The sequence below is a fragment of the Bos indicus genome, chromosome X (assembly GCF_029378745.1).
Source record: "Bos indicus isolate NIAB-ARS_2022 breed Sahiwal x Tharparkar chromosome X, NIAB-ARS_B.indTharparkar_mat_pri_1.0, whole genome shotgun sequence".
Taxonomy (NCBI): domain Eukaryota; kingdom Metazoa; phylum Chordata; class Mammalia; order Artiodactyla; family Bovidae; genus Bos; species Bos indicus.
The window spans coordinates 100,059,712-100,077,244 of NC_091789.1; the positions used below are offsets into that span (position 1 = coordinate 100,059,712).

The following is a 17,533-nucleotide window of genomic DNA, read 5'->3' on the forward strand; positions in this document are numbered from 1 at the left end:
TGTTTGTTTGTCCCAGTATTTGTCCCACTTTGTTCCAAAGTGATTGTGTGTTCCAGAGTAAGCATGTTTCAGTGTGTCTATGTATTTCAGTGTTTTGTGTGCTTAGTGACTGTATCCCAGTTTCTGTGTGTTTGAGTCTGTGTATCCCAGTGTCTACATATTTCAATGACTGTGTCCCTTCGTTAGCATGTTGTAGTCTGTCTGAGTCTCAGTGTTTGTGTGCCTCATGACTATATCACACTGTATGTCCTAGTGTTTGTGTGTTCCAGTATCTGTAGGCTTAAGTGTTTGCTACTGTGTATGCCAGTGTCTGTATGTTTTCTGCTGTCTGTATGTCCTAGTTTGGGAGGACCCTGATGTTTATGTATTCCATTGTGTACCACACATCTCTATGTATCAGTGTTTGTGTGTCTCAGTGTCTGTATGTCCCAGTGATTTTTTTTCTCAGTGTTTATGTACCTTGTTTCCCAGTGTCTAGGTCCTTCACATTTCACTAGTGTCCCTAGTGACTGTATCTCCCAGTGTTTCTGTATATCCAAGTGTCTATGTATGTCAGGGGCTGTGTCCCATTGTCTATACGCCCAAGTAGCTGTGTCTAAATGTTTATGTATCCCAGTGTCTATGTATTTTAATCTACAAGTCCTTATTTCTGTCTACTTCTGACTGTGCAACAGTTTGTGTGTCAAAATGACTGTGTGTCACAGTGTATATATACATGCTGATGTATGGCAAAACCAATACAATATTATAAAGTAATTAACCTCCGATTAAAATAAATAAATTTATATTAAAAAAATGACTGTGTGTCACAGTGTATATATAGTTCCCAGTACCTATAGATCACAGCCTCTCTGTACTCTAATGGCTGGGTGTTCCAATATTTGTTTATGCCCTAATGACTGTATGTTCTAGTATCTGTGTGTCTTTATGTTTGTGTATGTTCCAATATCTGTGCACACAGATAGGAAAACACAGATACTGGAACACACAGAGGCTCACAAATGCCCTGACACAGAGATGCACAGATTTTTTATATGTCCCATGGCCTGTGAACCCCAGTGACTGTTTGCATGTTGTGTATGTCTCTTAATTTCAGTGCTTGTATACTTCAGTACCTGTAGCCCAGTGTCTGTGTGTCACAACATCTGTTTGATCCAGTTTTGTGGTGGTTCTATGACGGTTCCATGTCTGTATGTGCCTCAATAACTGCATGTCCCAGGATGTGTCCCAATTTCTGTGTGTTCTGATGTCAGTGTACCTCAGTGTGTGTATATTCCAGTGTTTGCTTGTTCCACTGTTTGTGAGGTAAAGTGTCTGTATGTCTTAGTGTTTTTAAATGTCCTTATGTTTCTGTGCTTCAATATCTGTATTCTATTTTTGTGTATTCTAGTCTCTGTATGATCCTGAGTTTCATTTTTTTTCATATTTAAGTCTCTATGCCTCAGTTTCCTTGTGTCCCAGTGGTGCTATGTCCCAGTGTGTGTGTGTGCCCCAGGTTCTATGTATCCTTCTGTTTGTATATCCCAGTGTCTGTGTATACCAGTACCTGTGTGGCAGTGTCTGGTCCCATTGTTTCTGTGTGCCAGCATCCCAGTGTGTTCTGATGACTGTTCTAGTATCTTTGTGTGTTGCATTAGTATATTCCAGTGTCTCTCTGTGTTTTATTGGTTGGCTATATTTCCCAATGGCTATGTGCCTCTTAATGTATGTATGAGCAAGTGTTTGGCTGTGTTTCAGTGTCTACATATTTTAGTTTCTCAAGGTTTCTGTGTTTCAATGTCTCTGTGTTCTGGTGTCTGTGGTTTCCTTTGCATATTGTAGTTCACTATCTGCATATCCTTGGTTCCCCATAATTCTGTGAGTTTCTGTTTCCTGTTCTTTATGCACATGTCTTATACACTCTATTGGTCTTTTTATTTCAGTGTCTGTATGTTCACCTCTCTGGGTTTCTTGGAGTCTCTGACTGTATTCTCCTGCTTCTATCTGTTGTTTCTGTGTGTCCTTGATCTCTGTATGTTAGTATTTGTGTATCTTTATTCTTCAATGTACTTGAGTCTTTGCATATCTTAAACCTTTGCATATCTTGTGCTCTAGTGGTCTATATCTCCCTGTCTCTGTGTGCCCATGGATCTCTGCATATTAGTGTCTGGGCATCCAATGAGCCTTTCTGTTTGAGTGTTGGTGCATCCCCTTTTCTGTTCATCATTGAATTTTTGTGTTCCTGAATCTTTACATGTTCCTGGATCTTTGCATTTTCCTGAGTCTTTATTGTGTCCTTGTGTCTTTGCTCCTCCTTGAATCTGCATGTCCCTGAGTCTTTGCATGTGATCTAGGATCTAGTGTTTGTGCATCACTGTGTCAGGGCGTTCATGAGCCTCTGTGTGTTCCAGTATCTGTGTGTTTCTATCTTTCTGCATCCCCAAGTTTTGCATATCCCTGAACTTTCATGATGCACTGTAAGTGTGTCCTGGAATCTCTGTATTGCTGTTCTGGGTGTCTCTCTCTGAGCCTCTGTGTTCTAGTGTCTGTACTCACGAATCTGCATATGCCTCCTTCCACGTGCCCTTTGTTGGTGAATCCCTGAGTCTGTGCATCTCTGGGGCTTGGCTCTCCATGTCTGTGATTTAGCATTTACCCTACTTCTCCATTTATTTTCTGCAACTTTTGCCAATGTTTCTGTATTAGTTTCTTGATATTGCTATGGCTGTGTCTTAAGTTGTTCTGTGCCTCAATACCATTCTTTCCTAGTCCATAGATCTTTTTATCTAGATTCTCATGGCTGTGTTCTTGTTTCTGTGGGTCTGTTTGTTAGGGTGTTTCTTTGTATTGGTTCCTCTTTTTGTCTTTCTCTGTCCCTGTTTCTGTTTTGATCTGACTCACCATGTCTGTGTCACTGTCTCTCTATTTGTGTCTAGTGTCTGGATCCATGTCTTTTTATTTTTTACCCACTATCTCTGTGTCCCTGGGTCTGACTCACTGTCCCTATTTCTTCATTTGTGGCCTTGGTTCCTTTTTTGTGTGTCTCTATTTCTGGGCATCCCCAGGTGTATCTTTATTCAGTGTTTTTACCCATTTGCTTATGTTCTGTGTGTTTGTTTCTCTATGTCTAGGTTTCTTTATTCCTATGTTGATTCTTCCAGAAGTGTCTATGTTTCTGTCCCTATGTCTATTCTATACGACTGTGTTTGTGGGTTCACATCCCCATGTCTACTTGTTCTAAGATTTCTCATTCTGAATTCCTGTATCCCTGTCACTGTGTCACAATATCCCCATTATTCCTGGGCTTATCTTGCCTGTCCTTATGTTTGTTACCTGATCTGAAACTTATCTCTTCAATGGTGTTTGTCATGGTTGAGATGTCTGCATTCCCATGTCTTTGTCATTGGATCTCTAATTATATAAATTATGTTTCTGTCTCATTCTTAGTGTGTTCCTCTGCATGTGTGTGTGTCTTTGGGTCTTTATCACCAAGTCTGTATCTGTGTAACATTGAATCTGTTTCTATGTCCTTATAGGTTTTGGGTCTTGTGTCTTTGTGTTCTCTTATCCCACATCCCATGTCTGCATGCCATCATGTCTATGTGTTTCTACCTTTCTGTCCTTGGTGTGATCTTGGCCAAAAACAAGACTAAGACTGTGGTCTTGGTCAATGTCAAGACCAAGACTAGGATCTTGACCAATGTCTCCCTGGTTACCTCTGTGTCCCTGTGTCTGAATCTCTATCTTTTCATTTTGTATGTTGTTATGTCTCAGTGTCTTCATATTATTCACTGTGTGCCTGTTTCTGGGTGACCCATTTTTGTCTCTCTGCCATTATCTTTGTGACAGAGACAGCACCTCAAAACGGGGATATAGAAGCTCAGCCAGAGAGCATCTGTATCTCTGGGTTTATGTACCTGATGCTGTCACACTGGCTTCCTGCCCCCATCTTTGTACGTCTACATGCCCCTATGTCTATTCTCTTTATTTTGAAATCCTTGTATTTCCATATGTCTCTATCTCTACCAATTCATATCTGTGTCCTCATTGCTGTTTCTGTGTGTGATCTTGTGACTTTGGTTGTGAGTAGTATATGTGTGTGCCTTCTGCTGTGTCATGGGATCCTTTTTTGTTCATTCATTTCTTTATTCAGCAAATATTTACTAAGCACCTACTAAGTGCTAAGAACTGGGGATACATAGATGATTTAGAAAAGGTCCTTGCTCTCAAGTAGCTCACAGTCTAAGTAAGGGATCCAGACAAGTAAATAGTATGCACACAGTATGTACAAGTAAGTACATACTATGAAAGATGAATTTGAATGGAATGGGGGTGGGCTGTGGGAACACAGGGGACCAAACTCAATCTATGGGAGGGGTCAGGGAAGACTTCCTAGAGGAAGTGACAACTAAGACTTGAAGAATGTGTAACATTTACCTGAATGAAGCCAAGGAAGGGAATCCCACATAGAAGGAAAAGCACATACAAGGGCTGATTGGTGGGCATGTTTGTGTGCATGCATAGTCGCTCAGTCATGTCTGAGTCTTTGTGACCCTATGGACTGTAGCCCATGGGCTCCTCTGCCCATGGGATTCTCCCAGCAGGAATACTGGAGTGGGTTGCCATTTCCTCTTCTAAAGGATCTTCCTGACCCAGGGACTGAATCCACATCTTCTGCATCTTCTGCCTTGGCAGTCAGATTCTTTACCACTGAGTCACTTGGGAAACCCTAGGGGAACTGTAAGAGCTTTAAATAAGCCATGGGAGCCAGAGAAGGTTGTGAGGAGTACTGGTGCTTCAGGTTTTTGTTTTAAAGAAGTCACTTCTAAGGTTGCTCTGGACTATGGACTAAAAAGGGTAGAGACTGGAGACAGTAAGGACTGTGAGGAGGCAGGAGTCTCAAAGCCTCTAGTTCCATAGATCTGCATATCTTTGTGTATGTGATCTGGTGAATGTACCACTTAGTGCCTGTGTTAATGTGTGTGTTCCTGTGTGTTTTCATGTCCTCAGGGCTTTGTTCCTGGTCAACCCTTTGCCCTGGCCTCTGAGTCATCAGGTCTCTTGGCTGTGGGGTTCAGGGACCATCACAGGACTTAAGCAATGTAGGGTTGGCCCAGAAACCACCGTACATGAGAGCATCCCACCAGCCAGTAGGAAGCTCAGTGGGGCAACAGTCTTGGTGAATCCTTCAGCAGCTTCTTGCCTATGACCACAGGCACATCTGGGCCCTGGTGCCTTCTCAGATTTGGCCCCATAAGCCCTGCCACCAGCTTGATGTCTGCATGCTGGAACTGTCCTGAGGGAGAGAGATGGAATACCAGTCAGATCAGTGTCCTGAGTCCCACTGATAGTTCTGAGAGGATCCTAAAGCAGGGAACCTTGAAAGAAAAGTAGGAGGGAGAAGAGGCAGCAAAGGCCTGGAGGAGGGAAGAGACTGAGCATTGTGTGATTTGTGGAGGAGTCAGATGGGACAGGAGTGTAGCATGAAAGTAGAGGGCCAAAGTGGATGAGATGGCAGCAGATAGGGTATAGTCTGGCTTGAAGGAGATGACAAGTTAGATTAGAGAAGTGAGGAGGTTCAAAGGAAGTAAAAATATCTGTTCAATCCACCAACACTGCCCAAATTCTTTGGTGGGGGTCTCGGCCTCAGGTTCTGCTAGTGTTTCCTGACCTACAGTCTGGCTTCCTGCAAAACCCCTTTACATCCAGAGGGATCTTTGTAATACTCAGATCTGACTGTATCTTTCTCCTGCTTTCCTGATGGCTCAGACAGTAAATAATCTGTGTGCAATGCAGAGATGCAGGCTCAGTCCCTGGGTCGGGAAGATCACCTGGAGAAGAGAATGGGTACCCACTTCAGTATTCTTGCCTGGAGAATTCTATGGACAGAGGAGCCTGATGGGCAACAGTCCATGGGGTCTCAGAGTCCAACACAACTGAGCAACTTTCACTTTCACTTTCTCCTGCCTATGTCTTTTCATGACTCCTATTGTCTTCAGGAAAAGTCAAATTCTTCATGCGGGCACTCTGGTCTGACTACTCCAGCTCCATCTCCTCCAATCTCCTTTCTTTTCCTCTACACATTTGCTCAGCTTTCCATACTCAGTGTGGGTCTCTCTCCTACAGGAGATCTTTCTTGAGCTCCAAGGCTGGGCAAGGTGCCTCACCCTGGATTCCTCCAGCTCTTTGGACTGCTTTCTGTCTAGCACTGATACTCACTGGGATCACTATCCATGTCTGGGTCTGTCTTCTTCTTAGATCAGGAGCTCTCCAAGGGCAGAGCTTGGTTCTGATTCTTCTTTGTGGTTTGAGGGTCAAGATGCTGGGGGCTAACTGACCTTTCATTGTGGCAGAGTTTCTCTTGGGACTGGTGCTCCCTGGCCACTATCAGCCTCAGTAACACTTAGCCAGTAGGCCATGGGCCAAGGGGCTGAGACTTGAGCCACTGACCACATAGAACCCCAGGTGTGGTAGTTGCAGGATGCTGGGGTTCTGGTAGTGGTGCTGGAGACCTAGGAATTCAAGGTAAGGCCCAACGTAGAGGGTTTCACATGCTGCAGCAGTCACACTGGAGCTCCAGCTAAGGCCTTTTCAGTAGTGCAGGCTGGTCCCAGGATAGAAGCAAGGTACCCTTACCTTGAACAGATATGGAAATGTGGGTAATGGAAACAGTGTAGGCCCAGGGTATACAGGGGTCTACAGGGCCAACACAGGGTTGGTACAGGCCTACAGACCTACCTGGAAGTAGGTACAGATCTGGTCCTTGTGCCCTGGACTTGATGGTGTCCCAAGAAGCTGTCTACTCACATGCAGCCCTGCGGGGAGAAGAATGCTTACCAGGAGCACAGGGTTTCACATGGTTATTCACATGGTCACCCATAGCACAAGAAGGGTGAAGTCTCAGTACCTGAAATTCAGATGAAGTGGTGCAGATTTGTGATTAGAATGCTAGCTCCTGAGGATAGTGCTTCTACCATAGCCTATCCAGCTGCTCCTTCCTGTGCAGTGTGTGAGCATGTATGTATATGTGTGCATGCTTACCCCAGTGGGGCTGTTTGCATGTGTGTTTGCCTCTGAATGTGTAAATGTGTGGTTTAGTTCCATTCATCTGAATATCTCTGGGCATATCAGTGCATCTGTATATTTGGGAAAAATGTTATGGTAGAATGTATATTTTTTTGGTTGTATGTTTATATACGTCTCTGGATATGTGTTTCTGGGCTTCCTAGGTGGCACTAGTGGTAAAGAACTTACCTGCCAATGCAGGAGACATAATAGACTGGGGTTCGATCCCTGGGAAGATTCCCTGGAGGAGGAAATGGCAACTCACTCCAGCATTCTTGCTTTGGGAATTCCATGGGCAGAGGAGCCTGGTGGGCTATAGTTCATAGGGTCGCAAAGAATTGGACACGACTGAATAGACTTGGGACTCATGCTGGATATCTTAGTGTTATACATCTTGGTGAATAGTTTATGTCGTGTGTGTCTGGTTGTGTGTTGGTAAATATTATGTATCTTGGGGTGTTACTGAGTATGCATCTGTCTGTGTATCATGGAATTTGTGTGCATTGGTGTGTTTTATGTATCTAGAGTAGCAGAGTGTGTGTGCCTGTGTGTGTTAAATTCTTGTGAATTGGGATGAATCTGGGGTTATCAGTGTATGTATGTTGATAAATGTGTCATTGTGTATATCTGGGCATGTATTATGCATCAATATGTGTCTAGATGCATATTTGTATGTTACTATTTGTAGGTGTGGAAAGTGTCAAAATATATGTCCCTGGGTGTGTGTTTTTGTGAGTTTACTGTATGCCCTGGTATGTGTATGTGTATCTATGAGTGTCTTGGTGTTAGAGTGTATTTGTGTTTTAATGTGTCTGAATATGCACTTGTGTGTTTGTGAGGTGCACTGTTATGTGTTTGTATTAGTCCACAAATGTCTGGAGGTGTTGACTTGTGTATTTGGCTGTGGAGTTATTATGAGATAGAGTCTTTGGTGCTCTCCCCTGCCTTTGGGTCATCTATGAGTTGTAGTAGTTCTCCTGCATGCTCATCCAGTGTGAAGAAGATCTTCTCTTCTGAGTGTGGGATGTGGATCACAAAGGGGGGTCCCATTTATTGCAAGGCAGGAGGCACAACTCTGTAGTTATAGCCTTAGAAGGTATGGGAGATGAGGAGAGGGAAAGAGAGAGTAGGGGAAGATAGGAGGCCATGTTTATCTCCCCAGAGAGACAGTTCAGCCCCAGTCCCAGTGCACAAGCTGTCCTATACTCAAGTCAGCAAGGGTGGCTGGCTTATCTAAGGATGAGAAAGTGAAGATGCTTGGCAACATGCCTGCAAAAGATAGGAGGACTGTGTTGATAGGAGACTGATTATTACATTCCTAGTAACTCTGTGGCCCCCTGGCCTCTGAGTCACCCCAAATTCCTGAGCTCAGTACTTAAGTCTTTTCTGATATCTAGTCCCTGCCTAGCTCTCCACTCTTCTCTGTATGCTCCAGCCTAACTGAACTGAATATTCTTATGGGTACCTTGCCTTATCTTGCTAGTGACCCCACTGTTTCTATTTCTCCTGCTACTTGGAATGCTCTCGTTCTTTTAACTAGTAATAATCAATTTCTAGTCATTCTTCTAGGTCAGCTCAAATGCTATTTTAAAATTTTATTGATTTATTTTTGGCTGCACTGGGTCTTCGTTGAAGCACCTGGGGCTTTTCCTTGCTGTGTGTAGGCTTTCTTTAGTTGTGGGGGCTACTCTTACTTGTGCTGCATGGGTTTCTCATTGTGATGGCTTCTCTTGTTGCAGAGCATGGACTCTAGAGTGAGTGAGCTTTAGTAGTTGCAGCATGTGGGCTCTAGAGTGTGGGCTCAGTAGTTGTGACACATGGGCTTAATTGCCCCACAACATGTGGGATCTTCCCAAACCGGGGATTGAACTGCTGTCTCCTGCATTGTTAGGCAGATTCCTATCCACTGTGCCACCAGGGAAGTCTCGTTAATATTTTAATTTGCATTTTCATTATGACTTAAGAAGTTGAACATTTGTTCTGTTTTGAAGTGCTGGTTTTAAGTCAATTTTCAATTGGATTGTCCTCATTTTTCTTACTGCAGATTTCTAGAACTTTGTTATATATTATTAACATAAGTGGAAATGAAAGCTTGGGGGTCTTTGTCAGCGGAGCTCTTTGTTCACCTTTCGCTAGTACTGCAGAACTTTCCTGAGATTTCATGCTGCCTCCATCTCCTCCACAGATCTCTTCAGAGTTGCTGTCCCAATGAAGATTCCCTGCCAAGTGTAAAAGAAATAGGAGAAATCCTTCACACTCTGAGGGCAAAGAGGTCTCCAGCCCACCAAAAGGCATACCTTCCTTCTGATTAGGAGAGTCTTCATTGGCTTCCCAATCTGACCTTGAACATTGCCAAGACTGAGATCTTATGCTCCCCATGGCATCTTAGTTTTTCAAGCTCAGTCACTCAGTCGTGTCCGACTCTTTGTGATCCCATGAACCACAGCACGCCATGCCTCCCTGTCCATCACGAACTCCCTGAGTTCACTCAGACTCATGTCCATCGAGTCAGTGATGCCATCCAGCCATCTCATCCTCTGTCGTCGTCCCCTTCTCCTCCTGGCCCCAATCCCTCCCAGTATCAGAGTCTTTTCCAATGAGTCAACTCTTCCCATGAGGTGGCCAAAGTACTGGAGTTTCAGCTTTAGCATCATTCCTTGCAAAGAAATCCCAGTGCTGATCTCCTTCAGAATGGACTGGTTGGATCTCCTTGCCATCCAAGGGACTCTCAAGAGTCTTCTCCAACACCACAGTTCAAAAGCATCAATTCTTCAGCGCTCAGCCTTCTTCACAGTCCAACTCTCACATCCATACATGACCACTGGAAAAACCATAGCCTTGACTAGACGGAACTTTGTTGGCAAAGTAATGTCTCTGCTTTTGAATATGCTATCTATGTTGGACATAACTTTCCTTCCAAGGAGTAAGCGTTTTTTAATTTCGTGGCTGCAATCACCATCTGCAGTGATTTTGGAGCCCAGAAAAATAAGGTCTGGCACTGTTTCCCCATCTATTTCCCACGAAGTGATGGGACTGGATGCCATGATCTTTGTTTTCTGAATGTTGAGCTTTAAGCCAACTTTTTCACTCTCCTCTTTCACTTTCATCAAGAGGCTTTTTAGTTCCTCTTCACTTTCTGCCATAAGGGTGGTGTCATCTGCATATCTGAGGTTATTGATATTTCTCCCAGCAATCTTGATTCCAGCTTGTGTTTCTTCCAGTCCAGCGTTTCTCATGATGTACTCTGCATAGAAGTTAAACAAGTAGGGTGACAATATACAGCCTTGACGTACTCCTTTTCCTATTTGGAACCATTCTGTTGTTCCATGTCCAGTTCTAAGTGTTGCTTCCTGACCTGCATACAGATTTCTCAAGAGGCAGATCAGGTGGTCTGGTATTCCCATCTCTTTCAGAATTTTCCACAGTTTATTGTGATCCACACAGTCAAAGGCTTTGGCATAGTCAATAAAGCAGAAATAGATGTTTTTCTGGAACTCTCTTGCTTTTTCCATGATCCAGCGGATGTTGGCAATTTGATCTCTGGTTCCTCTGTCTTTTCTAAAACCAGCTTGAACATCAGGAAGTTCACTGTTCACATATTGCTGAAGCCTGGCTTGGAGAATTTTGAGCATTACTTTACTAGCATGTGAGATGAGTGCAAGCTCAGTTACATTCAAAATTCTGAGCCTGGTGGGCTGCCGTCTATGGGGTCGCACAGAGTCGGACACGACTAAAGTGACTTAGCAGCAGCAGCAGCAGCAGCAGCAGTATAACATTTATGACATGCATTCACTTGATCATTTATTTATTCATTCACGTGCTGTTTAAGTATCAGGAACATGGTGGTGAAAAAGTCAGTCATGATTTCTGATGTGGTGAAGCTCATATTTAAGTTGGGAAGGCAGGCATGAATGAAATTATAATTACCAATTGTGCAAATGCTATAAGAAAAAAAGAATAGATTGACCGAGAGAGTTGCAGGTACTCAACATAGTTTGAAGCAGTAGTAAGAGGTAAGAAGGACATCTGAGTTGAGATTTAATGCATGATCTGGAGCTTGAGTGACAATGGAAGAAATGAGGGTGGTAGGCAGGAGCAGGGCAAAGCAGGTCAGAGCAATTTTCAAGCAGGGGGAACAGCTTGGAAGAGGTCCCTGTGTGGAGGCAGGGGAGAGGGTAGGGCCTATTGGTGGAACAGGAGGCCAGTGTGGCCTGAGTTCAGAGGGTGAGTGGGAGAAGGTGAGGTCAGAGAGGTATGAGATATAGGGCAGGTCATGCAGGGACTTGGAGCTCATTAAAAGAACTTTAAACTTTACTCTAAAAAGTATGATAAGAAATGATAAGTGCAATAGGAAACCCTTGAGGGGAGTTAAGTAGGGAAGAGACATGAAGTGATATATGTTTTTAAATGATCCCTTTGCTGGGGAAGAATGTCCAAGAGAATATCTCAAAAAGGGAAGAAGGAAAACCAGTGATGAGTCTGGAACAGTTTTCTAGGTGAAGCACAATGGTAGTCTGCCCTAAGATAGTGACAGTTGGGGTAGTGAGAAGTGGATGCATTTGACAAACAGAGATAACTGTGTCAGGTATTGAAGATGGATGGGATATTGGGAGGGAGGATGGTGAAGGAGAGGGGTATGTCAAGAATGTCATGCCCAAATTTATATCCCTGTGAATTATTGTCACCACCAACTTGTTCTAATCCTGCCCTATAACGTCACCCAGGAAATGTCACTCCTCTCAGCAAGGTGAATAATGAAGTAGTGAATCACATTCATCATGGGACCAAAGTGTGTAGGTTCAAATCTCTTACTAGTGGTGTGAAGTGGTGTCACTTCTCTGTGCTTCAGTTTCCCCATGAGTAAAATCCAGATAATAAGAGGCTTTTGGTGAGGATTAAATGAAGACTACAAGTACGGTATGTAGATCAGTACCTGTACATAGGAAGAGCTAAAAAATGTAAAAAACTAGAAATAAAACCACCATATGAATCAGCAATCCCACTCCTAGGCATATACCCTGAGGAAACCAAAATTGAAAAAGACACTTGTACCCCAATGTTCATTGCAGCACTATTTACAATAGCTAGAACATGGAAGCAACCTAGATGTCCATTGACAGATGAATGAATAAAGAAGTTGTGGTACATATACACAATGGAATATTACTTAGCCATAAAAAGGAATGCATATGAGTCAGTTCTAATGAGGTGGATGAAACTAGAGCCTATTATACAGAGTGAAGTAAGTCAGAAAGAGAAAGATAAATATCATATACTAATGCATATATATGGAATCTAGAAAGATGGTACTGAAGAATTTATCTGCAGGGCAGCAATGGAGAAACAGACATAGAGAACAGACTTATGGACATGGGGAAAGTGGGGGAGAGGGTGAGATGTATGGAGAGTAACATGGAAACTTACATTATCATATGTAAAATAGATAGCCAATGGGAATTTGCTGTATGTCTCAGGGAACTCAAACAGGGGCTCTGTATCAACCTAGAGGGGTGGGATGGGGAGGGAGATGGGAGGGAGGTTCAAGAGTGAGGGGATATATGTACACCTATGGCTGATTCATGTTGAGATTTGACAGAAAACAACAAAATTCTGTAAAGAAATTATCCTTCAATTAAAAATAAAAAAAATGTAAACATTATTTCACAGCCTTTGGAAAATTTAAAGACAACTGTCATCATCTTCCTCATTTTTTATATTCCTCTCATTAAACAGGGGTGTTTATGGAGCACAAAACAACGAATCAGACCTACCTTGCCCAGGGATGCTCCCATTTATAGCCCCACATCCCTTCTCTGCTTGTGAAGTATAAGCAATTCTCTTGTCCAACAAAGCAAATGTCAAAGCCACAGCTTGACCAGTTTGTTTCAGTCTTAACATCTCTTCTCTCCCAGGGCCTCTAATTCTTTGCCTATGTGCTGAAGCCCAGAGAAGTTAAGTATCTCATTTAAAGTCTCAAAGCAAGCAAGCAAGTGGCTTAAATCATAAAAATCTGTACGGGCTTCTGGTTCTTAGTGCTCTCTATTCTCTATTCCCTTGTGGCTTGACCTCTTGTTCATAGACACAGGTGGTGCTTTGGGGCTCTGGCAACAGGTCATGCTGATGCCAGAGCCTTCCAGGGGGCAGCAGAGAGGGCAGGGTGGGGTGAAAAGGAGTAGTGAGGAATTCTCCAAGGGCAGAAATGGTCATGGTACTGCTGGGACTTGTGGGACTTGAGACTGTGCTTGGGAGTATGCAAAGCCTCTGGAGGTGGGGGCCTGAGCTTGGCAGGCCTGGAAGGTAATGGGATTTTGGGTTTATTAGGAGTTGGTGTCCTAGATTGGAAAGTGATAAACCTAGGGAAGGTTGGTGAGGTGGGGCACTAGGTTTAAGAGGTGATGGAATTTTAGGGGTCTTAGGTAAGAGGATCCCAGGTCTAGGATATGGCATGTTGTTTGGGGTCTTAGGAGCAAGAACCCTTGCTGTGGTGTGTGGTGGGTATATAAGGATCTGATGTGTGGAGAATTCAGGCCCGGGCTGCGACAGGCTTTTTGATTGTGGTATAAGTACCCCCAGGTTGTGGGAGTGATGAGGCATCTCATTTAGTTTGTAATGGAGCACCAGGTTTGGAATGCAGCAGAGTAGCGTGTTTCATAAGGCCAGTTTGGGGAGGGGCTAGAATGCTATAATTCAGAGGTGGGACTTGTGTCTTGAATTCATGGCTAATACAGTACCAAGGTTCTAATGTAATGGTGTGCTGGACTTAAGGAGCAATAGGGCACCAAAATTTGAGAGCACAAGGACAGCAGGCTTTGTCCTAAATTTTGGCTGAACCAAGGTTCCAGAATCCTGTTATGCTGGAATTTGGGGCATTGGGTATGCAATGGTGTATGGGGTACTAGGGCTCCGACCCAGTGGCCTTAATTCCTTGGAACTGGGCATCTTCTTTGTAGAGACAAGAGTAGTTGAGGATAAGTAGAACTTTGATTTCACAAGCCTTTATTTGGGAGAAACAAAGGGCACTAGGTTGGTTGGGTTGTGCCTGCCCCTAGGCCATGACTAAGGGCATGATGGTGCCTGGTCCATCTGTGGTAGAAGTCTGTTTCCTGGCTTTCTCACTGGCTTTTTTGGGCTGTGCCACGACCAGTAAAGTCAGAGGTGTGACAAAATTTTGTTAAAGGGACAGACTGAAGACTTTGGCAGCCAGCATGTGGTAAGTGCTGGCATCACAAGCGTGGAAGCATGCCTCCAGTAGCTCTCTAATGGTGATGTAGGCCCAAAGGCAGTGTATGAAGTGGGCTACACTGGGGGCTGGCTCCTCTGGGAAACCAAAGACCTTTTGGCTGCTGTTGGCGGCCACTTCACTGTGGCAGGCCATAGAAGCTGACCCTTGGGGCCATGGGCTTTCAGGTGGATGTGTAGTTCCTTCTTGCCTGGCTGCACTTGGCCTGCCACTACAGGCCCTGAACCACCAAAGTAGTTGGGGAAAAGGGCCCAAGGAGAGGCCCCAGGCAAGCCACCCAGGTAGTCCAGATGCACATCTGCCAGCAGAGACATGGAAATCTCTTCATAGAGGCCTCTGGCTGTAGGGGCTGCACTGGTATCTTCATATATGTGCCAGGCTGCTACTCAGTTCTCTAGGGACAAACAACACAGCAGTGGGAAGTCAGCATCATTCCCAAAGGCCAAGCTGAAAAGGGTCACTTTGTTGCCCAGTGCCTGACGGATGTTAGAGAGGATCACACTGGAAGTTGTCACTCCAGCTGTGGGCTCCCATCTGTTAGGAAGATGATGAGAGGGATCCTCCCCCACAATGGGGCTCCTCCCAAGCTCCTGGTTGCTATGCTTTAGCACTGAAGCAGCTGCCAGCAGAGCAATGTTGATGTCAGTCTCTAATTGGAGAGCAGACTGTGAGACTACCTTTTCTAGTAATTTCTACCCCCATTCCAGACACACTGAGCACCTCGTTAACCTCCCAGGCTCAGTCACATCTCCTTATCTTTGCTCAGACTGTTTCCGCTGCTTATCCTTCCCAATTCCCCACTCCCACACAAACTCCCTGAGATCTGACTGTGGGTCCCACATGTCCTTGGCTTTTATCACTTCCTGTCTCAGATTGCTTTGCCTGTTTCCTGGGGGGATGTCTCATTCTTTAGTCAGATTGGCAGCTCCTCAAGGATAGCATCCCCACCTCTATGCTACAGGGGAAGAAGGGGCTGCGTGGTCAGGAGGTGGTAGGAGGGGGATTCTTCAGTAACTGTCTGAGAGAGGATTGATCAAAAGCCAAAATCAAGGCAGAAACTTACTCAAAATACTTAGAAATAAATATCTAGATTATTGATAAAATACAAAACGAAAGTTTTAGCAAACTGAGTATATGCTTTAAGGAGGAGGAAACTCAGCCCCAAAGAGGAATGTGCCCTAAAATACATGGAGAATAAGCTGTGCTCTGTTAGGCAAAGAAGCACAAAAGGATGAAGGAAGATATTTGTGTAAAATTTAAAAGTGATATTTCAGACATTATGAGAGGTAAAGTCGATGGGTGAATGATGGGAGAATTTCCCATGTCAGCAGAGTCTGCCGATTTGAGTAGGTAGGTCTAACACTTACAACCAGCATCTTCCATATGGCCCAGGTAGTCCTTAGCACTGTGGACATACTGGACGGTGGCCTGGATGGAGCCTCCAGCTTTCCAGACACTAACTGTGTAAGAAAAGGAGATGATGTTGAAGTAGTCACTGGCCCACAGGTTACCAGGGATAACATTCATTGCCTTTTTAGTCTGTAGGATATAGACGAAGTAAAGGAGATGGACCAAGACCTGAGGTCTTGCTCAAGACTGAAAGGCACTTTCTATACAAAGTACTGCAGTCTAAGTGTTGTAGGGTTTTAACATTTTCTGATTCTGCTGCTGCTGCTGTTAAGTCACTTCAGTCGTGTTCGACTCTGTGCGACCCCAGAGACGGCAGCCCACCAGGCTCCCCCTCCCTGGGATTCTTCAGGCAAGAACACTGGAGTGGGTTGCCATTTCCTTCTCCAATGCATGAAAGTGAAAAGTGAAAGCGAAGTCGTTCAGTCGTGTCCAACTCTTTGCGACCCCATGGACTGCAGCCTACCAGGCTCCTCCATCCATGGGATTTTCCAGGCAAGAGTACTGGAGTGGGGTGCTATTGCCTTCTCCTTTCTGATTCTAGCACTCTGTAAATCTAGAAGTCCTAAGACCTAAGTCAAAATGCTCTATAGGCTCTAATGGCACAAAGCCTAGAACTGCACTGTCCAATGGTAACTGCTAGCCACATGTAGTTATTTAAATGTAAACATACGTTGTTGCTGTTCAGTCACTCAGTAACATCTGACTCTTTGTGACCCCATGGACTGCAGCATGCCAGGCTTCCCTGTCCATCACCATCTCCCTGAGATTGCTCAAACTCATGTCCATTGAGTCAGTGATGCCATCCAACCATCTCGTCCTCTGTCATCCCCTTCTCCTTCTGCTCTCAATCTCTCCCAGCATCAGGGTCTTTTCTAGTGAGTTGGCTCTTCACATCAGGTGGCCAAAGTATTGGAGCTTCAGCACCAGTTTTCCAGTGAATATTCAGGGTTAATTTCCTTTAGGATTGACTGGTTTGATCTCTTTGCAGTCCAAGGGACTCTCAAGAGTCTTCTCCAACACCACAGTTCAAAAGTATCAATTCTTCTGTGCCCAGCCTTCTTTATGGTCCAACTCTCACATCCACACATGACTACTGGGAAAACCATAGCTTTGACTAGACTGATATTTGTCAGCATTTAACTACTGTTTACCTTTGGAGTATATTTAACTAATGAACTGTACATTAATTAAAATTGAAGAAAAAGTCAAAATTCTGTTTCTTCACTTGCAGTAGCTACATTTCAAGAGTTCAATAACCACATGTGGACAGCAGCTACTGTATTCAACAGTAAATTAGTACATCTAAAAGTACATACTTTTAGAACATTTCCATCATCAAAAAAGTTCTACTGGACTGTGGTGGTCTAGAAGGTTCAAGCTCTGTGCTTTCAGAGCACTAGGATTCATGTTCCTATGGTTTCTGAACCCCGTGACCCAAGATTCAATGATTCCAGGGCTGCCCTAAAGTTTAAGAGTGTTGGATCCCCTGGAGAAGGGAATGACTATCCACTCCATTATTCTTGCCTGGAGAATTAAATGGATAGAGGGGCCTGGTGGGCTACAGTGGTTGCAAAAAGTCAGACATGACTGATGACTAACACGTCAATGATTTTGCATGCTTTGGTTGCAGTTCTCTCTAATCTGTTCTTCTACCTTACCACCTGTTTCTTCCAGGCTGGTCTTCTCACCAGCCCCCAGATAACCTAGATTCCATTTCATCTCCACAACTTTGCTCTTTATTTATATCTTCACAGTTACTTCAGTTGCTCTTTCTCTGGGCAGCCCTTCCTTGATTGCCTACTCTGATCCATGCCTTTCACACCCAGACATTCTCTGTCC

At 44.2% G+C, this 17,533-nt stretch overlaps 1 protein-coding gene across 1 annotated transcript in view; it reads right to left on the minus strand.

Annotated features, from left to right (window-relative positions):
- Positions 1-5,063: 5,063 nt before the first annotated feature.
- ITIH6 (inter-alpha-trypsin inhibitor heavy chain family member 6) overlaps positions 5,064-17,533 on the minus strand; it is a 34,566-nt gene continuing 22,096 nt past the window's right edge. Inside the window, 18 exon segments of the mRNA XM_070785062.1 lie at positions 5,064-5,275; positions 6,381-6,546; positions 6,548-6,675; positions 6,714-6,794; positions 7,980-8,092; positions 8,274-8,313; positions 9,171-9,263; positions 13,128-13,291; positions 13,293-13,380; positions 13,383-13,617; positions 13,619-13,752; positions 13,755-14,069; positions 14,072-14,104; positions 14,107-14,418; positions 14,421-14,813; positions 14,816-14,849; positions 14,851-14,933; positions 15,652-15,823. Coding sequence (XP_070641163.1) covers positions 5,064-5,275; positions 6,381-6,546; positions 6,548-6,675; positions 6,714-6,794; positions 7,980-8,092; positions 8,274-8,313; positions 9,171-9,263; positions 13,128-13,291; positions 13,293-13,380; positions 13,383-13,617; positions 13,619-13,752; positions 13,755-14,069; positions 14,072-14,104; positions 14,107-14,418; positions 14,421-14,813; positions 14,816-14,849; positions 14,851-14,933; positions 15,652-15,823 — 2,796 coding nt within the window.